Here is a 23,694-nt window from a genome sequence, read left to right on the forward strand (position 1 = left end):
TGTAATCCATGATTTGTCATTGGTATAATTCACAAAATCACCTTTGTGAGGAAAAATTACCACAGGGGCACTGGAGGCTTGAGGAAGCCTGAGAGAACCTCTGTTTTAATGACAGTGGAGGTAAGAGGAGAATCCTCAGACTGTGATTTCACACCAGCATTAACCCAGCTCAAAGCATCAATCCAGGCTCCCCATGCCCTCCTTTGTACCAGCACTAAGGTGGGAGCCAGACCACACAGATCCCACTGTTACTAACCAGCCAAAAGGAAACAAGAAAACTGGGGGTTTAGCTAGACAAGTTATTTCAGCCTGCTCCCCCACAAGCACTGAAATTCTTCCCCACACACAAAGCAAGGAAATAGAGAAGAAGGTGAGAGTGGTACATTCAGCAGTAATACAGTTTCATGGTGGAGTCAAAAAAAGGTTGCAAAAAGCCCTTGGATTCCACTTGTAGTCTCTGGTGCAGACTGCTTCAGAAGATGGCAGGACATAAGCCAGCTCCAATTCAGAAACCTTAGAATAAACATGCCCCGAGTCCTGCCTTGCCCAATGTGGTTCAACAGTCCTTCAAATATGAGTTGAGTATTCAAGGCCAAGGTTTTTCACGGGTGGATTAGTTTCCACCACAAAAGCACTGCTTGTATTGATTTGCAAAGGTATGTATCTATGAAACAAATATTTTAAAGTAATTGCCCAAGAATTCTGGTTATCTGAAACACCTCAAATCTCCACCACTCAACTGGTGACAGAGAATATTGCCACAAATTATTAAAAAAATTAAATACATGTACATACAGAATCATCTATTCATGAAGTTCATTTGACAACCTGGTCCATCCTAACAGAAAAGGAGATTTTCAAGCTTGCAGACATAAAGCATACTGTGACATTACTGTTAGTAATAAGGTCAGCTGTCTCATATTTCAAAATAACTTTGAAGAAATACTTGTAGACAATCTTTACTTCTGAGTCCTCCATCCTCGTAGCAGTTTTACTTACCATGGAGATGAGCCACCAGCACAAGATGATGATGCAAGAGAAAGCAGTACTCAACTCAATTTTTCAATGTATTGAGCTCAGAAGTACAGCTCATTGCTTCATACTCTCATCTGTTTCTTCTGCTCAACTCTAGCTAAGTTTTTACCAAGGATGAAAACAGATTCACAAACAGTGATTTGCTTTAGTGTTTCGTTGTGTCGTCAGATGATCCACAGATTGCTATGTCAGTTAACAGCAACCTGGATACAGCATTCACAAAAACACTAAGCAAATGTTGACACAACAGTGAGACGACCAGCAGAAAATAACCCAGTTCTTCATGCTATTTGAAGATTATTTCAGTAATACCACACTCTTTCTCCAGATGTTCTTTTAAAAATAGTTAAATGAAGACAGTAATAAAAAAAAAATAAAAATAAAAAAAACCACCCTACCTCACAAGGTGTTTTCCATTCAGAAAGGCACTCTTTCCATACAGAACTATTAGCAAGTGTATCTTGAGTTTTCCTCCTTAAAATTCAGGGAAATAAAATTATTTCAAGGGATAAATGTATATATGTGTCTAGGCTGCAACAGCATTAGTATTTTCAAATGCTAAAATTATGCTATTTAAAAAAAATAATCAAAAATTGATAGGAATTTGGAAGGCTTTCTTAAAAAGGGAGTCTCCAAGGGTTCTGTTTCGCTGCTGTTATTTTTATTTTGAAGAAGCCATCGTGCTCTCAATTCCTCTTGCACAAGAAAATTAAAATAGAATTATGACCAAAAAAATATCATGAACTGCAATGGATATTAACTGGTTTTCTTTGAAATCCTTTCCAGTGGAATAATACAAAAATCATAAGAAAGTCCAAGAGAAACTTTTAGATGCAGTAAGTTATGGACTAGAAGACAGTGCTACTCCATTCTGAAATAAATACCTACCACATTTCTTACTCATATGAAAATAAACCATGTTTTTCAAATTCCATCAATCTTACAATAATTGCATTTTTCATTCCCTCCAGTTAACACAGAACATAACATTAGAAAGAGAGATCTTTACAGGGTGCTCTGTACTTTGCACTACTCTCACTTGCCTGGGATGTGGCAAAAATTTACTTCCAGAGTCTGATTTACTCAGAACATGTTGAAATTCTCACCACACTCACATTCCCCAAAACAGCTACATCTTGACTCTGAGAAGAGGCCTACAAATGAGGATTGTACAAATTAACACATATCAGACTCTTTCAAAATGGTGTTTTTCTTTCCAGTAAACTTCCCATTTAAAGTGCACTGAAGCAGATGAAAAAACCATATCAGTGTCAGTAGACACCAGTAGAAGTTCTTAAAAAATGTAAACTCACCTTGGAAGCCCACACTCAAAGAAATGCAAGGTCTTGAAAAATAAAATAAAAAAAAAAAAATAAAATATGCTACTGTCATTTAATTTATTTTTTTCCTGGATTATTTTCCTCTTTTTTTTGGGGGGTCAGTATTTGGTGTTTAATACTGGCCTCCATAATTCTATTTGCCCCTCAGATTTTCACTGATAATGAAATTTTTTTTATGCAGTTTTGTTCTACCAAATATAAATGGAGGAGCTGTACTGCTTATGCTTTATTGCTTCATTCCTGTCAGATTATGAAGGAAAACACCTCCTTTTTTCCCCACTTGGCACTGACCTGCTGCAAACTTCCTGCTGTATAGCCCTGCAGCTCTGTAAGACTTCTACAACTTTGATCCCCCTTGGCTTGATTGATATTGTCAGCAGATATTATACTAAACCTAGGCTTCTCACAACTACAGCTGCCTTTTTTTTTTTTTCTAATCTATTATTCAGTACTAGCATTAAATAAAACCAAGGGTATGTTTTTGTCAGCTGTCTGTATTGCAATTCCTAACCGTGCTAGCCACACAAACCCTTTCTCTTTTAGCGAGTCTATTGGCAAGTCCGAGGACGAAATTTCTTTCCTCCTTAATCATCTAAGTCAAGCAAAATTTTAAGAAGTGTGCAAAGTCCATGATCTACTCTGCTACCCAAACAGACCTCTTGGCAGCTTCTGAGATTCAGATGCACAGTGTGCTATAGCACACTGAAAAAGGTTCTCCTAAGAAATCTGTAGTACCTGTGGGAAAATGTCCCAAATGGCCAGTGAGTGTGTGTCTCTTAAAAAGCCTGTGCGTAATTTCTTCCATTCTGGCCTTCCTTATACTTCTAACAGCACAAGGAATATGGGAAGTTAAGCTTTGGATAAATAGATATTGCATACCCTGACATTCTCACATGTCATACAGAAAATGAGCTACAGCACTAAAGTACACTGAGGCCGAATGACATACAGGAGGTACACAATACAGTGGGAGAACATGGAATTCTGGGCATATCAAAAAGCTGACTTCATTCAATTTTTTGTAGTAATACCAGCTAAATCCTATTAAGTACATTTACTTGGTTTCCCCATTTTTTTGTAATTTTTGTAATCATTCATTCTGAATGATGAAGATGATGAGGTGCCAAAGGCTATACTTGAACACGCCGTAATCAATAAATCTTCGCTCCTCTTAACAGTAAAATTCTAATCACATTCCTTATTAAACTATTTACCTCTTTCATTCAATTATCATCCAGTTTACTTGCCTAATCAAAAGGTAATGTTGAGTGGATAACTAAACAGCATAAAAAGTCTACTTTTTTCCCCTTCAAATACACATGGGAGAAGAAATGCACTACCTGCATCCATTTAATGGAGACAAGTCCATTTTAACAGAAGAAAAAACAGATACCAGTACTGGAATTCCAGAATTCCAGTGAGCTGGAAGAACTGGTGAGCTCCAAGAGTTCAGGTCACCTTGAAGGGCTGGGGATCTATGTTTGCCACCTTTGTCATCTTCATTATTTTCACAATTGCAGTGAAATCTGTAAAAAGTGGGCTCACAATCGACTACAAACCACACTTCAGTTCCTGTGAAGGCAATCTTCCTGTACCAAACTTTTAACTGTTTTTCTCAAATGACTGCCTTAGTGGTCAGGGCTGCATCACTACAATCTGTGGGAGTTTTGGTGCTGGTAACAATGTCTCCGAGGAAATGTCAGTGGAGAACTGTTTCCTTGTCAAGATTTTTTTACCTTTTTATCCAGTTTCCTTTCCTGTTGATAGATGTGAACTTACCCAAAGTGTTTGATTAGTTTTAAACCACTCTGACACTATAAAAAAAATAGATTTTTCGACAAATCCAATAAAAAAAATTAACAAAAAACCTAAAAATATAGCTCCTATAGAGTTCATCTCACTGAAGCTCATCTCTAATTAGCTAGTTGGTCACGGAAATGACACCTGCAGCATTCTCCCTTAGGATTTGAGTTAGCAGTTTTGAACATTTTGGCTGCTATATTTAGCATATTCCTCCTTTTGTGCTTTTAAGTTATGGTGTCACTGAGTATATTGCAGGCTCTTTGTTGTTTCACTGTTTCTGATCATCCAGGGAGATTAAAAATAATGAAGAACAACTGTTAACCATAAACTCCTATTTACATTGTCCAGATGTACTTTGGAAAGCTAATTATGGCAATTTCTTTATATGCTGCAACATAAAAATGTAGTACTGTTCAATAAATTAGCCTTAGACTCATAATGATTTTCTTTTAATGTACTCCATTTTGAATTTAAGTATGGAAGTGTTAGAAGGTACTTCAGAAATACACTGGCAGATGTAAAACAGGTAACTTTTTCTGTGGTATCATTAAAAATGTCTCCCAAAATGGAAGCATAGAAATAAATATTTGGGATTTATGATTTTTGCAATCCTTTTTCCTCCTTATAAGTCTCTAAAATTAAACAGAAACTACCAGTGAATTCAAGCAGCACATTTAGGTCAATCTTAGGCTGAACTACTGCTGATCCCATTGAACAATGCTAGGAAAAGCTGATTATAAAATCAGTATACAGGGATGGGTGGAAGGAAGAAACAACTGTTTCTAATGAATTGTTTATAGCTCTGCCTGTGAGAAAAAATCCTTGGTTTTCATCACAGAGAAAAGCAAAGAGTAATGTCAGTAACTTCTGGTACAAATACTGGGTTCTCCGCACAGCAGGTCACCGTTCTTCATGCTAAAGTATTTTATCATTTGTGCAATTATAATCAATAATTGCCAGAGGTTTAGCTTTGTTTATTCTGACTTAACCAAATAAATAATTCTCTCACTATCTCCTATTCTAACAGTTTGTAACAGTGTGACCTAATTAGAGAGGAAACGGCTACAGCAACTAGCAGTACATCCAAAGACACAAACTCCTGCAGTTAGACATCTTGCACGGGTGCTCCATTTCCAGTTCACATTTCCATGTGATATGCACATTATGTTTTTCTAAGGAGTGCTGTAATCTCAGGCATCTTCTTGATTTAAAAGATGAAAAGGCAAAGAACCATACCTGGCCTTTTGAGAGCATCTTTAAAGTAAAAGAAAGACTAAGGCAACTGTTTATATCACTCCATTATAATAAAGTTACGTAAGACATTCCCACTGCAATCTATCATCTACAGTTCATTGTTACACATGAAAGAGCCATCTGGGATCCATACTACACACCATAGTATCTCTTGCCAGGTATCTCCCAGGTCTCATAAAATAAAGGTCAGAATCTCAGCCATGAGCTGCCTAAAAGGCTTGGTGAGACAGAGGCATGGTCATAGTTTCACCATTTTGGGGTCTTTTTACCCTGACTCTTATCCCAGCATAGTGTGCAGGCAGTCTGATGAATGCCTTTTGTTGCCAGCAGCTTCTGGTCTCCATAAGTCCCCTGAGCATTATCTGGGCACAGAACCACTCAGCACTCACCTGATCTGCCCTGCAGCATAGGACTTTGACAATAGGCTACCAACATGCTATTCCATCAGCTGAAGCTAAGGATTAGTGCAGACCTTTAAAGGCACAGCCAGATCATAGCTGAGAAGTTGGCCTTTGATTTTCACTTGTCACCTGCACAGAAACACTGACCATTTGCCAAGGCAGACAGATCTGTGCAAACATTTCTTGTACCTACTGGCAATATGTTTTCTACCTGTTCTGGTGAAAATAATATTTATGATCAGGATTTCTATCAGGTTTAACTATTCAATTCTTTAATAATGTTGCTTGCTTGCATACTGCAATTTGGTAAGATAGGTGCCTATCTATGCCACAGTTTAAAACTAACAAATGAATTGTAAATTAACTTTTTTTAGCCTGGGATCCACCTAGAAAGTTTACTTTCTTATTTATATCACAGCAGTCCTTCTCAAAAAGGGTATCTTTCATTCACTCAGTGACATGCCACGCTCATCTATGCAAAATAGAGTGCATTTTTGCTTAATTTTTAAGCTACTTTTAAAAATGTGTTGAATATTTAACTTGACACAAACATTATGGGGGGGGGAGGGGCAGGCAATGGAATATGTTTAAAGGAAATGAGGAATGTAACTGAAAAGTATGGGGAAAAAACCCAAAGACAAACCAAAACCCCAAAGCATCCAAAGAAAAAGCAAAGAAATCAAATAAGAAGTTGAACATTGTGGTCTGGTCCTCATCTACTACAATTGATGCAATTTAGGAATAAATCCACTCAAGCTGGTCAGCAAGGTCAAAGAAGAACCGCCCACTTAAGATCACCTTACCAAACAATAAAATCCAATTTTGAGAATTACATCAGATTTCAGATTTTCCAAGGTTCATTCATTCTTAGTTTGTTGTGAGAATTTCCCAGGTTACAATGCAAAATAATGCTTAGTAAAAATATACGGAGCTCTACAACTCCTTTGCATAACTTTCCTGGAGTTGCACTCTCCCAGGCTGGGCTCTCTTCCCTTTTGCCATTATGGATTTTCTTCCCCCCATTCTGTCAATTTTAGTCTAGCAGGGAAAGTCCTTTTCTAGCAAGCTCTGTCAAAATATTCAGGACATAGACCTCACACTCAGAGAATGCAGCGCTGTGTCCAGACAGCAGTGCTGGGTGCCTTGTTTGTAATTGCCAACATGCATATTCCTAGCAGTCAGATATGTTCCACTACACAGCTGTGCACCTCTGCCTCTGATCTTTTTCAGATGCATGTTCCTCCCAAATGCAAATTCTGTGCAGCTAGAATAGTTTGTCTCAAGCAAGTGTTGGTTCACTGCTGGCTGAAGGGAGGAAGACCCATTACTGTTACCCATTACTCTGTTAAGAGTAATTATCTGTAATTATCCCCAGTAACTCCAGCCTTTAGAATGGGAGAGTAGCACACAGCTTTTATAAATAAGAATTACTGACCTTTTTAAATAGTTTCAAAAGAAGAAACTCTGCATCAAATGTGAGTATAATTTAGGAACTACTACATAGCAGCAAAACTACATTAAACTTTCTGATTTTTCCATGGTATCCTTGGATAGATACACCACCCAGTAGACCATGTTAAATGCTCCGAAGGTAACGGGAAATAAAATGCGTGCATATTTGTCTATCTTACTCGTGCCAGAGTGGGAGGCAGGGGGAGGAGGTGGTGTGACAACAGATGGCTTTGCAGATGCTCCTAATGTATTAGGTGTGGTGGTCTGAATCTGCTCCAGTCTAGATCCAAGCAAGTGCTGAATGGAAGGGGATCCAGCTGTGGCATGCTGGGATACAAATCCAGTTAAAATTGGGGTAGAGGGAGGAGCTGGAGGGGTAGCTCTTGCAGAAGATAACGTCTCCGATGCGTTGATTCGTGTGAAAGGGTTGGGACTCGATGCAGAAAGGGAGTGGGGTGTAATGTCAGAAGACCCCTGAGCTACAGAGGAAGGCTGGATGGAGCTGTGCCTTGTGTCAATTCGGTTCCCACCATCAGCTTCAGACTGTACCGTGGCATTCGTTCTTTTCCTCACATTAGAATTGGCATCTGTGCTCTGCAAAGGTACAAAAAAATACTTGTCAATCTTAAAATACTCAAACAAAAACAATGGAAACTATAATCAAGCAGTGTCTGAGTAATACTCACTAATATAACCAGTAGCTTTATCCTGGAGAACAAAGATAGCAAAAACTCAAGAAAATAGATTTAATAGCATATAAACTGACAAACATGAGTTCCTTTCCAGTGGCTGGAACACGAGAGTGAAGACATCTAAATGCACCACACTCTATGTAATGCAGTACCTATACAAATTGAATACCATGAAACTAAGGATTCTCAGGTCAGAGTCACAGCTTTTTCCAGGCTCAAGCTCAAAACAAGATTCTCTAATGTCTACCTATTTCTCTGATGGTATAAAAACATTCTAGATGCAACTTACCAGCCATGAAGGTCTGTTTATGCTTTGTATCTCCAGAAAAAAACCACTACCATGGAACTCTAGTCCTCTACAGAAAAGGCTGTTAAAATGCAAGTATTCAGCAAACCAAGTTACCACACTGCTGGTCTTTCAGAATAAAAGCCAGTGCTTTTTCACATCGACCAAAAGCTATAAATTCACCAGGCATAACTGAACCAGGGAATAAATTAGTCTTTCATCAACTACTCCTCTCCATTCATTAAGAGAAGTGATGAATTATCCATCATTTGGTGTCTTCAGGCAAGTCTGGATGTCTTTCTGAAAGATATTCTTCAACCAAATAGTACTTATTAGGCTGCATGAGAAACTGAAACACAGATAAGGAAGTACAGGAATAGGAAATCCATCAGAGTTTACTACTCTTCTGACCTTTGGGGCTGGGACTTGGCCTTTGCCTTTCTTCTCAGCACTTAAGAGGAAGACTAACAAGTCCTGAACTTCCTTCCTGAAATGTATCTAAAGATTTCTGACCTTCAGCCCTGCACCTAAATGTGATGCAAAAAATAAGACCTTAGATATAAAATGTGAATATTCTAGCATAATAGAATATTATATTTTTTTCTAATTAAGAAACTAACTGCTTTCCAGAAGAAAAATACTTGAGGACAGATAGGGTACACAAATGGAAATACAGACAGGATGACACAACATTTATATATATATAAAAAATCCTATGTTTTACACATCTCTGATGATACCACTCCCAAGCATTGCCCTGCACCATGCCAACTGTGCCTGTGGCTCCCCTTCCCTCCAGCCTTCCCAGAGAACCCTGCCAAAGGTCACAGCACAAATCAAAGGGAGGGAGAACAGGCTGTGATGTCTTTCCTCCTTCGTCAAACAGCAGTTCTCTCCAGCCAAGTGACAGAGGGCAGGTTAGGTGTTATTCAAGGTACTAGTAGTACCTTGAGTAGTGACAAGAGAGGCACTGTGTCTGTCTGCTACACCAGTTGTGCTTCACTGTTCTGCTCAAGGAAACATAAATTGAAGCTGAAATGAAATCTAAAAAAAAAAATTAAAAAAAAATAAAATCACTTGATAGTACTCCCATCAACACCAGAATACTGGCCCCTAATCCTGTTAAATGCAGTACAAATCTCTCACTGGAAATACTGTTGGCCTGAATTTATCTGTCACAGCTTTATGCTCGTTCATGGCTGATGTATTTGCCTGCTCAGAGTTGATATATCGAATCCCTCTTAAATTTCAGTTTTCCTTCCTGCATAGAAGCATGTCAATCCCTTTTATTTATTATTCTCCATCTGCAATCCAAAGAAGCAGAGGACTGGAAGAAACACCAGAAGAAACTAGTATTTCATGAAACAAACACTAATTTTACTGTTTGATAGAGAAGCCTGAGTCACTCTTTGGGAAGTGCAGAAGCACACAGGTGAGCAAACTGGATACTTTCATAGTAGGGTTGTCAATGACCCAGGAATAGTAAAGCCATTTTCAGGACTTTTCAAGGCTGCTAAATTTAAATAATAAAGTACAATAAGGGCAGGGGTACATTTACAAGAGACTTGGTAATACCTGATGGAGTGCATGTCACTTGAAGGTTTGCAAAGCTAAGCAGCATTGTCATTAATGTTCACTGCCCAAAACAACATCTCTGTGCCATGGACAAGCTGGCACTAGTCAATAGGAAGAGGTGAGTTTTATCTTCTATATGCAGATCCTTGGACAACCTGGCTTTGCTCAAGTATGTGTCACCTACTGTAAACCTCTCAAGCAATGCCTGGGAAGCTAAAATCCACGGGCTGGGACAGGAATTGCAAAGAAAATCTGCACTGGAACCAAGACATGTCTCGGTTCCTTCCTGTTCTCTGCCTACATTAGACAAGTAGCTTAGAAGTGCTGCTGCTGGAGAACAGAATTAGCAAACCTTCAGTCACTCCACATGCAACCATAGAGAATAGTCCAAAGAGCAAAACAATAAATTAGGTGCAATTAATTTACAGAGGTACCATTTTATGTTCTTACTCACTTGTACTGTCACCTGTTTTCAATGACCATCTCAGTATACTTCCCTTTTGTGCACCATCAACTACAGACACAGGTAAGACAGACAGGTAACACTCAGGCTCCTCACATTCCAGTCATCTACATTTCTCTTGTAGGAACTTGTTTCCATCAATATATTTCCAAAATACCTCATCTTCCCCCCCACTTCAATTGTCATCTAAATGACCAAGTCCGACCTGTTGCTATTGGATTCACTACTTATTTTTCATTAAAGTCTCTGTTCTAGACAAAAATTATCTATATTATTTCAAACAGTCAAAATGTGTATGTGAGTAAAAGCCTGCTGGGCATTTGCTTTCTTGCTGCTGACACAGGAAATTTCCAATACTTCAGAAACCTTAAGTTTATAGAGAAACACAATTTTCTCATAACATACATAGATGCACACATAAAGCCCAAATACATAATATTGTAAGATCAAAAAATAACACAGCATAACAAGCACCAAAAATATGGGTACATTTTTTGTTAATTCTCTGGAAATCACCTTCCAATCGCTCAGAGCATGGAAAATAGAAATGGCATTTCTAACGCTCTTCAGGCAATGTATCACAGAAACCCCATTTTTCTTGCACAATGTCATTGTAATAGTTTGGATTTGTGTTCTTGAGCAGAATCTTGTTCTTGAAGGATGCTGGAACAAGCACACTCCATGGAGCACCCAGATCCATGCCTCATCAAAGCTGAGCAGAATGCACTCTCCTTGTCAGGGTGGCCTCACCACTACATTGACCATCACATCCCCTCATTTACCCTTTCCTCGCACTTGTTTTACTCAAGATTAATATAATGAAAAAAGCTCATTCTCCTCATTCAAATCACTCAGGTATCCCTCCTTGCTGAGTTGTCCAGTTAAAAGGTTTCTAGCAAAAATTCTTATTACTGGTTTTATACATAGGGCCCTTATATATTTCTCTATTCAACAAAGATAACTCATTCCTTCTTACATTAGTCTATTTCTCTTCCACACAGAAGCTATCTCACAACTCTACATCATCTGATTATTAGTAACAAGGTCACTAATAAAAATATTGAACAAGCCTGATTCTGTGGCAAGCCTTAATGAAACAAATTCTGCTGTAAAACATAGTAAAATACACTCAGTTTGCATTAGGAAAACATTCCACAGTCATTTCAGTTATGGCATATATCCCTAGTAAAAGGATAATGGAAAAATGACAATCTGACTGACAAAATTATAAACGTATGCAAAGCACTTGCTACCTCCCAAAATTATTTCACTTTATCTTTTTTAAAACAACAGCAAGAAACACAGAACTACTGCCTTTTAGTTTGGAAGTACTGATTAGGTTTGCAGGGCAAGGTTTGCATGGCAGAGGGGCCACAGGGGCAGCTTCTGCAAGAAGCTGCCAGAAACTTCCCCTGTGTGTGACAAACATACACCTGCAGCCCATGGAGGTCCTCACGCCAGAGGAGTGTGGAGTAGCCTGTTTTTGAAGGACTGCACTCCATGGAAGGGACCCACACTGGAGCAGCTCATGACAAGCTGCAGAGCCTGGGAAGGACTCACATTGGATGAGTTCATGGAGGATTGCCTCACCCAGGAGGGACCTCACACCGGAGCAAGACAAGAGTCTGAAAATTCTTTCCCCTGAGGAGGGAGGAGTCACAGAGATAACTTGCAATGAACTGACTAACTACCATTTCCCATCCCCCTGAACCACTGTAGGGCAAGAGATTAATTCAGAAGTAAAATTAAGCACAGGAAGAAGGCTGCAGGGAAGATGCTTTAAGGTTTAGCTTTTATTTTCTCATTACCCTACTCTGCTTTGACTAGCAATAAATTAAACTAATTTTCCCCAAGTTGATTCTGTTTTGCCTGTGATGGTAATTGGTGAATGATCTCTCCCTATCCTTATCTTGACCCATGAGCCTTTTGTCATATTTTCTCTACTCTGTGCAGTTTAGAGAGAAGTGATAGAGCACCTTTGGTGGGCACCTGATATTCAGCCAGGGTCCACCCATCACAGGCACAAAAACAAGAAATACAACATGAAAACTAAATAGAAGCCAAATGAAAATGCAAGCCAAGAAAGGAAGGGATTATCCAAGTAAGGATACTTTTATGAGGGCAAGTAAGGAAAACACTCAATTGTCCTGAGCCAACAGGACTGCCGTGCTAGTCCAGACAGGGCTCCACATTAAATACTGAGTGCACATTTTTCACATTCTCACTCTAGATTTAGAAAGGCTCTGATTTTCTGGAGGCATCTCAGTAAGACTTTGGGGAGACATTTAAAACTGCGTACCTCAAGAATGTAAAATGGGAGCTGGAAACTACCATAATTTACAGTCTCTTACACTGTGCAGCACCAGGCTTAACAGATCTGATAAAGATTGCCTGTCTATAAAAACAACAAATTCTGCTTAGGTAAATTGAGGCCTCACCTTTCCTTTGAAATAGCCTATCCATCTGAGACGTCCAACCAATTGGTCCAGCCAATTCCACACACACCAGAAACTCTGATCGTAACCACTACCAAATCAGAAGTTTAAAGAACTTTGCTCTGATGTATCCTCCTTCAAGAGGAAACTTTCTTGCTAACCACTACCAAATCAGAAGTTAAAAGAACTTTGCTCTGATGTATCCTCCTTCAAGAGGAAACTTTCTTGCTATAAATCCTGTCAGGAGAAATCAACCTCTGAACCTTTACTGGCAGAAACAGTATGGATGAATTTCAAAATTTTGGGTGATTTGAGCACACAATTCCTCTCTGTGCATAAACAAAGTTCTCAAGAGCTCTGAGAATACATATATTGTCCTAATTGTAAGACATCATTATTCACTAAAGTTCTGTGGTTGACTGGGATACACTAATGGCTATTTTATCTTTAACAGCCAAGATCAGCAACAGTGAAAACTAAATTCCAGCCTTGATGGGAGTTCAAACATTTATCTCCAAAACTTTGATCGTGCCAGGGTAGATACATGAGTATAGTAAAGCCAAGGAATTGACCAAATATGGGAAAATGTGGACTACAGTCTTTTTCAGAAGATCTTCATGGCCACTCCTCAATTTCTATTGAAATGAATCAAAAGTAAATACCACTTAAATAGAAAATATAACTTAGTAAATACAGCTAAAAAAAAGGAAACAAAAGAAGAAACGTGTTCAGTGAAACAGGTTTAGAAAATTCCCATCCTATGCATAAGCATACTTCACTGAGAAGGAAGGAGGCTGTAGGATAAGACAGGAGGTTCAAATTCAGTCAGACAAGTTTTGTCACATAGCATGCAATATACAAAAATATTTTGAAGAATTTACTGATTTTGCTTTAATTTTATGTATCACATGCTATTTCTCATGCTTCTTATCTTTAAAATAACTAAATTAGGGAAAGAATCATTGAGTACAAATTCTTCCTATGTGTAATGTCCTGATGCAAGATGTACTTTTGCTAGTACTAGAACAGAAAGTCCATTTCATTTGGCATGAAGACAGGACATCTAAACAACCTCCTTACAAGAGTGTGTAAAATGTGGTAATTAATGCTGTATCCTTCCCTTGTCCAGTGGATTCACATGCAATTAACCATGAATAATACAAGGAAAGATGCTGTTAGCATAGTTCAGGATAAATCTGTACAATTTATTGTTAAATACTGTGGCAGATTTGTGGAGTAAGTTTGATGGTCAGCTTCTATGACAGAATGCATAGAACAAACAAAGAAACCCCTACAACAAATCTATTGCCAAACATCAACTCACACATCTTTTGCTTTTCCATTTAAGCTCAACTTTGATGGATACTACTGTTTACTACAGCCCTAAAATGATGCACAAAAATGAGTCAATCTAAATTCCTCAATATTTAACATGGTTTGTACACCCTAAACAGCTGCTCACATAATGTGGAAATTCTCAAACTATTTTGAAGTCTATATAAGCCTCAACTTGAGCCAAAAAAAATAAAGTACTGAATTGTTCTGTATGTATTACCAGTTTTTGACAAGCAAGGCAATTTTGCACTTCAATGAAGTCAAGATTGCAAATTTAGCATGAAGTGAAGTAGCGTGCAGCAGCTGAGCTGAGGTTCAAGGGAAGGGGATCATCAGCACAGCAATATGCAGTACTGAACTGACAAACTTAGTCATCTTGTTACAGAACAAAGAGAGCTGGTAACAACCACACTGCATATTTCCTATGATAAGGCCAACCTAGAATCTGTAAAACAAACAAGAACATGATTCTAAAGTCACAAGCCAAGTCCTGGGGAGAATGCAGCAATGATAAAAGTGATTACCAGGACATGGGGGAAGTTAATCCTTCGGACTGTATTTAAAAACAAAAGCAGTGAGAACACTGCAAGCTGTGAGAAACTCTTGCGTTGGTACAGCATTGTACAGTCAGCTGTTTCACGCAGGTCAGGAGCATCTTTCCATAGCCTGTTAGTGCTCTACATAGCAGCTTTAAATCAGTCTCTGTCATTTTAAATTGCTTCACAGGTTTTATGATGGACACACCCTTTTGAGATGTGGATCTAAAATAAGCAGCTCCTACTGCCTGAGCTAACAGAGTATCAGTAGTGCTCAGCATGGAAAATCCCCTTCGTAGGACCTATGATAACTAGGAAGCACAGCCATCATCAACTCTTGAAAAACAGGTGCACATTAAAACCAGAACCATGTATTGGCAGTATCACTCAAATGTAATCTTCCTCACAACTCCTTGGAAAATAGCTCAGCAGCTGTGGGGCTGGATATACAGACACTTCTGAAGACCTGCATCAGGCTCGCCCTGTGACAAAGCTTCACAGCATCACTGTGCAAGACCCCAGGGCAGCTTTTGCACTGTTTGTTTACTCAAGTGGAGAGCTCACTGCTGCAGGTCAATACATTTTCTAGTTCACAACAGACCTTTGCAGGATATCACTAAAATGGTATGTCTCTCTGGGACTGAGGTAGTATCATACTTAAAGCAGTAGCTTCTCTTTTCCCAGGGATAAATGCACAGCAGAATTTACAAGTCACAACACCACCATCTGGTATCAGTTCTAGTGGGAGAGCTAACACTGACATCCAGCAAGCAGCTGCCAAAGCTGGAGAGAAATGCCCCGGGTAGCATCACAGCCTAAATTACACGCCTTTGCAGAAGGAGCCACCCAACTGTATCCAGCACTTCCAGCTCTGAGCTCTTTCCTGAGGTGAGACAGCTAAGTCACACTGTAAAAAGTCAGTCATGAAAAGACTCTGTTCTCCTCTACCATAACCCAGCATCCAGGAAGGGAACATGGGTTTGGTGATAGGAGGACACTTTTCAAATCTGCCCTGACTGTCACAGAGATATCAACACAGGCTTTTCACATCTCAAGTGTTTCCCCACCAGGCCACTGGATATTCTAGGACAAGTGATCATCCTTCCTTGGTAGAGATGTTGCTTTCTCCACACTTCAATCTTGCCCTCTCATTGCAGTGCATGCACAGACAAGCTGGCTCCAGAACCAATTCCTCTCCTTCTCCATGGCCCCATATAAATTATTTAACATAACAGGAGCATCTTCAGTAGAACTTCACGTGCCAAGGACTACCTAGCAGTCTGGCTACTAATCTAATTCTCCAGCATTGAAAAGGCAGGACTCTAGTCTGCTCAGACTCCCATGTGGGATTTGTGGGAGGCTATATCTAGTAGGCATGCTGGCCACTGAGTTGAAACAGGGTAAGAATCCACCTAAGATGCATGGCAAACACTTAAGAAGCAGCAAGTCAGTTCTGTAAATGCCTACCCAGGGAAATTTAATAATCAAGCCTTTCAGATGTCTAATCACCATTTTGCAGACATCATCTTCCCAAGTAAAGAATAAAACCCAAACACAAAACCAACCAGTCAGAAAAAAAAAATCCTGAAAAGGGCACCGCAATCAATGCAGTTTTAAAATTTCAAAGAATTTTAATTGTTTATTAGAATAATCAGGCATGTAACAATGAGGTATTAGTAGAATGAAATAAAAAATGAATGGTCAATAAACATTTTTATGCTTTTCTGTTAATTTTCCAAGGATACAATTAGCATCCTTGGAATAGTATTAGTCTTTCATGACAGCTCTACTAAAACTTCAATGACACACAGGTAAATTAATATATAGGAGAGTCAGTAATGTATTTTATGAGAGCATGGGCTTCCCAAACTGGAAGAACTCAATTAATCCAAGCAAAAATTTATGCAAAAATTGGAAGGCTTAGAGCAACCAAAATCTGACATCACTTACTGTTTAGCTACAACAACAAAATTGTTTGTATGGTAATTTCGTAATATTTTACTATTAAAATCTACCATAGTGGTTTTTATCCTTATCAATCCTTCCTAGGAAAACAGTCTGTTCTTCTGGGAGGACATAGTATAGCCTGCCAAATTCACACTATTTGACATTTATCAGGGAAACAGCATGTTGTCATCAGTGTAAATAATGCTGCTTGTCCCAAATCCCACTGAGTCACCATATTGACCTGCTGCGAGCAAAAGCAAAACTTGGAGGAGAAATCTATCCTGTTTTATTACTGTGTTGCAGAGCCAGTCAATCAGAATTTTACTGGAATAATACTAGAGATTTTGGGTTGCCTTATAGAGCCCTGGAATATAATCAAGTAAAAGCTCCACCTGTCACGAAATACAATGAATTCCAGTCCATAGCTCTAGCAGTGCAGAGAGCAGTGCAAATCATTTGGAAAGAAAAAAACAAAGGGGAGATAAGTTATAAGAGCCAGTCCACAATCCACTCTGCTCATTTTGTAATCTGAATCATGTGATGGGAGGGGGAAAGAGGCAAGAAGAGCACTCGATTCTATGTTTTACCACTAGACAGTCATAAAAGTGCACAAAGTAGGAGAAAAATGAATGCAAGGTTATTAAATAAACATAAATTACAAAAGCCTATTTTAAATAAATGGATGCCAAATTTACGCCAAATAAACCCATCCACCTGTGTGCTGCCTAAAAGCCTTACACATGCAAGCATGTGTGTATATATATACACACACATATATATGTATGCATATGTATTTAAATATACGTATGCATATATATGATTCTTAAACACCGGTGTGCACAATTCTTAAAGATTTTATTTATATTATGACAAAATGAAAGAACTGAAAACATAACTATGGTGGGGAAAAAAATCTATTAGCCTAAGTTATGTTCTAATGAACTGTGGAAGTAGGTGATTTTTATAACATCTCTGAAAGGGAAAAGAATGGCTGATTAGGAACCAAGATAATAATTATCTTATATAAAATAAGTAAATATAAACCAATATTTTCTGTATGTTTCAATTTTCATTGACCTTCAAGCTGTAGTTGAATTTGCTTTAATAGTTTGCTGAAGGTGCTTGGAACACTCATTGCCTTGTAGATTTTCCTAAGCCTCTAAATGCTTATTCCTTCTGATTCCAATTTTCCAGTGTAAAAATTAAGTCAGCCAGAAATCTCTCACATAGCTGGGAAACTCAAATATAATTTGGTGTCATTGGATGCACCAGTATTGAAAACTTTGTGGACAGGAAACAAAACTAAAACGTAAATATAAATACATGAAAAGGTTTAAGCAGAAAATATGAAGAGTCCTGCATTCAGGGACATCATTTCATACTAATCACTGCAGGGAAAACTATAAATTCCCCAACAATTTTCATTGCAAGGGTTGATGCTGGAAAATCTGAACATTTTACCCCTGTCACCATAAAGGATTGCCCTTGACTTGATGTTTCTGAAATGCTACCATGTATTTTTTGACTATGCAACATTTCTCTCTGCAAAAAAAAAAAAAAAATTAAAAGGGAGAAAAATGCCATTATATCAATAGAATACCTGTCTCAATGCCTGCAACTGGTATTGGTGGGAAATTAACTTATTAATAAACAGAAACATGCATTGCGTATTCTAATGGAAAAACATAAGGAATATGGCTTTTTGGAGCATGGCTATCTTTTTGTTTTTCTAGTAGATCATCACAATGACAGATAAGATATTCACACATTTTTGGAATTCAAAACAATGGGATGAAGCATTTTTTAAAATAACTGCACTGTGCTTTGGTTTCCAAAAATAAGTCTTATCCTAATACTATTTAGATGAAGTCTTCCACTGCTTACTATAAACACTGTCAGGTATTTTAGCATCAGATGAGTGACAGCGAAGTACATCCTTCATATTTCCCTGTATACTTTGTGACAGTTCATTCTAATACTTACAGGAAATTGAAGAATGACCAATTATAACGTTTCTCAGTAAGGCCTGGAGAAGATAACACTCCAGAGGGACTTTTTGCTATCCATCACATGCTGCAACTAAACTCCTGCTTCTTTTTGTTCATAGTGAAAATAAAATTCACAACAAACCCAACTTCACCAAAAAAAACCATTTCCACTACAATAAGAAAAAGCATCATTGTCCACCTTTAAATCCCAAGAGTTTTGATCAAACACCCTGCCATTTTTTAATCTTCATTATAACTGAATTCTAGAATTCAGTGGGGTTTGACATCACAGTTGGGTCAGAATCTGGGCACAGATCCCATACCACATTGCCTACTTCCATTAATTGCTCTGGTCACTTTGCAGTAGAGAAATGTTTCTACTTACAGTTTAAATTAATTCCACAATCCAGCCATGTTAAAGCTAGAGTAATATCAGGTTGTTGAAGAAAGACAAAATTTTTAATAGAGCACTTTAATTTGTGCTATTTAAAAAGACGTATTATGTGAAACAGTTTTTAAAAAATTAAATTTTATGTCTCACATTTATGCCCAAGTCACACCGTTTGAGCACACATTTAGCTTTATACATTATGAATAGTGCCAGTTATGCAGTAGAATTAAGTCTAGTGATCCAAGTAAAAAGCCAAAAAAAAAAAAACAAAAAAATCAAAACCCCAAACAAACAAAACAAAAAATGAACAAAGAATCCAAAAAAATTAACCAAACCAAAAAAAAACCACCTGCAATCAAAACCAACAACAAAAGAGCCCAAAACGAACACAAAACACACCCGCCCCCAAAAAAGAAAACCCACACCAAAAAACAAAGCAGCAAAACAACACGAAAAGAAAAATAAAATCGAGGAAGCATATAAAGCCCCACAAAACATTGTATCTGAGCATCACAGTGAACAAAATATTTTATGAACCATTTTGGATCTACTCTATATTCAGGTACCCAAATTGAAACTTCCCACTAAGTCACTGCAACCTTCTCCCAGGTGATCAATCTCTCTTATCTTTCAAGTAGCATTTAGTACAAAAAGTGCCCATTGTTTATGACCTGCAGCCATTCTCATGCTATTTAAACCTGATGCTACCATACCTTGACTGTAAATCATCAACAACAAAAATATTGACTAATGAAATTAGAGCAGCAGAAAATTGTTGACATGTCAAAGAAATTGTTCACGTGGCACAGCAGCCTCCATCCATATATTCAGATGAACTTTATGCATTTCTTAAGCCTGATGTCCTTCATTAGGATCTGAGTTTTAAATGCCACTGCCCTAAAAAAACACAAACTGTAACACCCTAGGCAGCGGAGATGTACCGAAGCAGAAAAAAATGGTCATTATATTTAAAAACTGAAATGGTGTCCTAACTGCAGGACTGTTTAAGTCACTCAAAGGAGATAGGCTATACATCCACATAAGGAGTCCAGTAACCAGAGCTGTGGCCCAAGTATTGCCATCAAAACCAAGCTGCTCTTCAAATACTTGCATTCATATATGAGGCAGGAGGGTTTAGCTCCACTTCACTATTGCTTCGGCAAAGGAAGCTATTATTCTACTACTCCAGAGAAGGAGCAAAATAAGTGGTACTATTCTACATCTGGTACATTTCCTGTACCTCTCCATTATGTATTCAAATACACATTCATTCAAATTCAAATAGAAAGTTTGGGTCCAGAGGCTAAAATTTTCAGTTTCACTTAAAGTTTAGACCCAAGACACAAGAGCGTATCTGCTGACATCTATCATCTGCTGACATTAATCAACTTCAGGGATTAAGAACATCAAGAACAAAAAAAACACAGCACACTAAAAAAATATGTATCCTACCTATAGCCTCAAGATTGCATGCAGCCCATCAGAACAATTTATCAGGACCAATCTTTGTTCTGTAAGTCAGGAGTTTGGGGGACAAACCTGACCATCAGCCAGATTAACTGCTCTAGATGTCTATTCACCAAGGGCTGCCACTTTTTTCCCACTCCATCACGTAATTTGAGCTGTGCCCATAAATGACTAAAAGATAAGGATTTCAGACCAGAGGAAATACATCTGAATCACACAGAAGCAGTATGCAGATTGTCCACAAGACATTTCTTGTAAACTTGCGAGGTGGATGCCAGTCACACAGCACCCAAGCAAGAAGAAGAGTGTGGGCCTGCATGGCAGGGAAGAGCTTGACCCCAGGTTCTTCCCTTGGATGCTACAAGACTTGCCAAAGACAAGATGACATGCAACTGTCTCCAGAAGAGAGGAAGAAAAATTGAGAGTTACAACCTACTTGTGACTGAGTTTGAAGAAATAATTCCATTCAAAAAGGGTTTTTTTAAGTCTGACCCCATTTTTCCTGAGTTTCACACTTTTAACAAACAGCTGAGGTTGAAGCTCATGTTACCAGTATTTAGGAGTCTGGTTTTTTTTGAAGACTACTTTTCAGTAGCATTCTTCACCGCCAAAACTGGGTAGGTCTTTAAAAATAAACTTCATAGGAATACAGTGAAAAGGAAATAGTACAGAAGCATAAAAATAGACTCAGGAGTCTAATAACAAACTATAAATCATTCATTTCCATCACACATTGACTTGCAGCAACATTCCTGCTTATGCTAACAAAAGTAGTTCAGAACATTTAGGGATAAGTTCATTCGTTCTAAACAGAAAGCGTTTTAACTTGCTCCAAAAACAAAGAAGTCACAGGTAACCACAGTTTAAGTTACCTCTCTTGACTTAGACATATTTCAGTGCTATTCTGCTGTGCCTGACAGAAAGTTTGTCCAAGTCCCTTGTGAACTCAAGTCAGACCTCAAAAAACTTGGGTCCTACCCCTGGCCTATCTTCTGTAGACCTTGTACTCCTCAAGGATACACATTAAGTTTGTATCAAGAAGTTAAAGACAAGAAGAAGGAAGAGTTGAAAAAGGGTAGGCAGGGGAAGGAGTATTAAAAAATATTGAAGATTACTATGGCTAACGTCAAATGAAGTGATAAAGGAACGCAAGCTGAATCTGCAGCTATTGCAGGCTTGCTCCTGCTACCCTCTGCCCAGTAACTTAGCTTGATGCCAGGATTTTTTTGTTGGAATTAACACAGTTCAGACTACTTATCTAGCCTCTGAACTGCATTTAATGCTTACTTTAATCAATGTATTCATCAGTCACAACCATCATGTGACTCCAAAAAAGTAAATATAATTACATATGAGAATAAGTTGGAAAAGCAGATAACCCACATTTGCTACAGTAAATATGTATTGGTTCTAGTGAATAAATATATAATATGATAATATATATATGTTATTATATATAATATTATATAATATATATACCCAAATCATTTTATCATAATGATAAATTATAGGAATTGCCTTTGATCCAGGAAAACTATGAAAGTTGTTTTGACTGAAAGGAGAAAAATAAGCCACCACTAAAAATTCTAATTAGCATGAGGAATATATGAACTGATCCAATACAGAAAAACCACTTTAATTCTATGGTCATAATTGGTCAAACGTACACCTGACAAAAAAGTACTTCTAATAGAGTACAATTTATCTTTATTTTACCAATGTTTACTATTAATATGCCTAATTTCTAATATCATCAGATAGAAAAATCTTCATATTCTATAGTAATCCAGTTTCATAGCCCAACTTGCTCCCTCTTAGAATTCTTCAAGGAAAATCCCACTACATTGCATTAAATGCATTAAATCATCCAGTCAATAATGCAGAATCAAAAGCTCATAAAACAAAACCCTTATTTAAGAGTATAATGTCACCATGTTTGTTTTCCTTAACAACCTCAACTGCTCCTTAATTTTTCAAGGAACCTGTACACATGGGATCTCAATTGCAAAAAAAAAAAAAGTGGGCAGACACACCTGTATGCCATTCCAAGGTAGGCTAAAGTATAGGGCTAAATAGGCTTAAGACAGGAATCTCCCCCTCCAAGTAGCAGAAGATCCAAAGTATATTGCAAATGATGAGATATTCAACAGAAAGAACTGTAAGGGTTAAGTGTTCAGGCATGTTCTTTCCCAATTAGCATACACTTCCTCCCTGGGCTAAGTGAAAATTTTTAATTTTGGGAGACTGGTAAATTTAGAATTACAGGCAAAGTCTGTTCAAAAATGTTGCCAGTTTAAAATACAACTTTTCCTTGACCTCTTGCAATTGTATTGCTACCAACAGAATTTCTACCACAACAGTACAGAGTTTTTTTTAATAATAACTGGGTCAAGAAACCAAGCCTATCATATATCTGTTGAGAAAAAAAAAGTGTAAATTTATGTTGAGAAACATTGCTTACAAGTTACATGCTACAGAGCAGGTACTGTCCTTCATTCTTTGTGCACCACAAACTCACCACCAATCTCAGTACCAAGGAAACTGAGATTTCATTGTCTCTAGTAAATCAGCACTGACTGACAGTATTTGTGCAGAACAAAAAGCCAGATTCATAATAAAGAAATAGTATAACAATAATAATAAAAGATAAAATAATATAATACATTATAATAGGGAATAAAATAAAATTCTAGATTAGTCCTTATAACCAAAATACAGCAAGGAGTATTTTACATGTCAGGCTGGAAAGCAGGGTGTAACATCAATGTTAGGTTTTAGAGAAGCAGAGCAGTGGTCCTAGCTTTCATTCTGCACAGTGGGAGACCAGAAGCAATCCTCTAGTCAAAGAAAGGATTGCATGATAGTTAAGCTTTTATAACAGTAGCTGTGGCTCACCTTGTGCAACTGTCTTGGAAGAGCAAAGTCTCAAACCTTAGTATAGGAATAATTAGGCAGAAAGCCATGAAAAGAAACAAAACAAAACTGTTCAAGGTACAATCAACACTATCACTCATTTACATACTCATATAACATTAATGTGTAACCCCTTGAGAAGATTGCTCCCTTGGGCTCTTTCAAAATCTCCCAATCCTTGAGAATGCTCCCATATTTATCCCAGCAGTATTAATTAAGCAGTGGAATAGGACTGTTCACATCTCATTTTATCTATCTTTCAAGATGAAAGAAGCTGTGTGTGCTCTGTTGCTGTTTTTTTGGTTTTTTTTAAATAATAATAACAGTAGTAATAATAACAACAGCCAGAAAAAAAAGACAAAGAGGCATTTCTCCAAAATG

The 23,694-nt window shown here is 37.8% G+C and overlaps 1 protein-coding gene across 2 annotated transcripts in view; it reads right to left on the reverse strand.

The window, feature by feature from the left end:
- Nucleotides 1-7,345: 7,345 nt before the first annotated feature.
- The window catches only part of GABRA4 (gamma-aminobutyric acid type A receptor subunit alpha4), a 36,362-nt gene continuing 20,013 nt past the window's right edge, over nucleotides 7,346-23,694 (reverse strand). For both annotated transcript variants that reach the window (XM_062493494.1, XM_062493493.1), the window contains exon 9: nucleotides 7,346-7,900. In XM_062493494.1, coding sequence (XP_062349478.1) covers nucleotides 7,346-7,900 — 555 coding nt within the window. The remainder of the gene's footprint in view (nucleotides 7,901-23,694) is intronic.

The sequence above is a fragment of the Cinclus cinclus genome, chromosome 5 (genome assembly GCF_963662255.1).
Source record: "Cinclus cinclus chromosome 5, bCinCin1.1, whole genome shotgun sequence".
Lineage (NCBI taxonomy): Eukaryota > Metazoa > Chordata > Aves > Passeriformes > Cinclidae > Cinclus > Cinclus cinclus.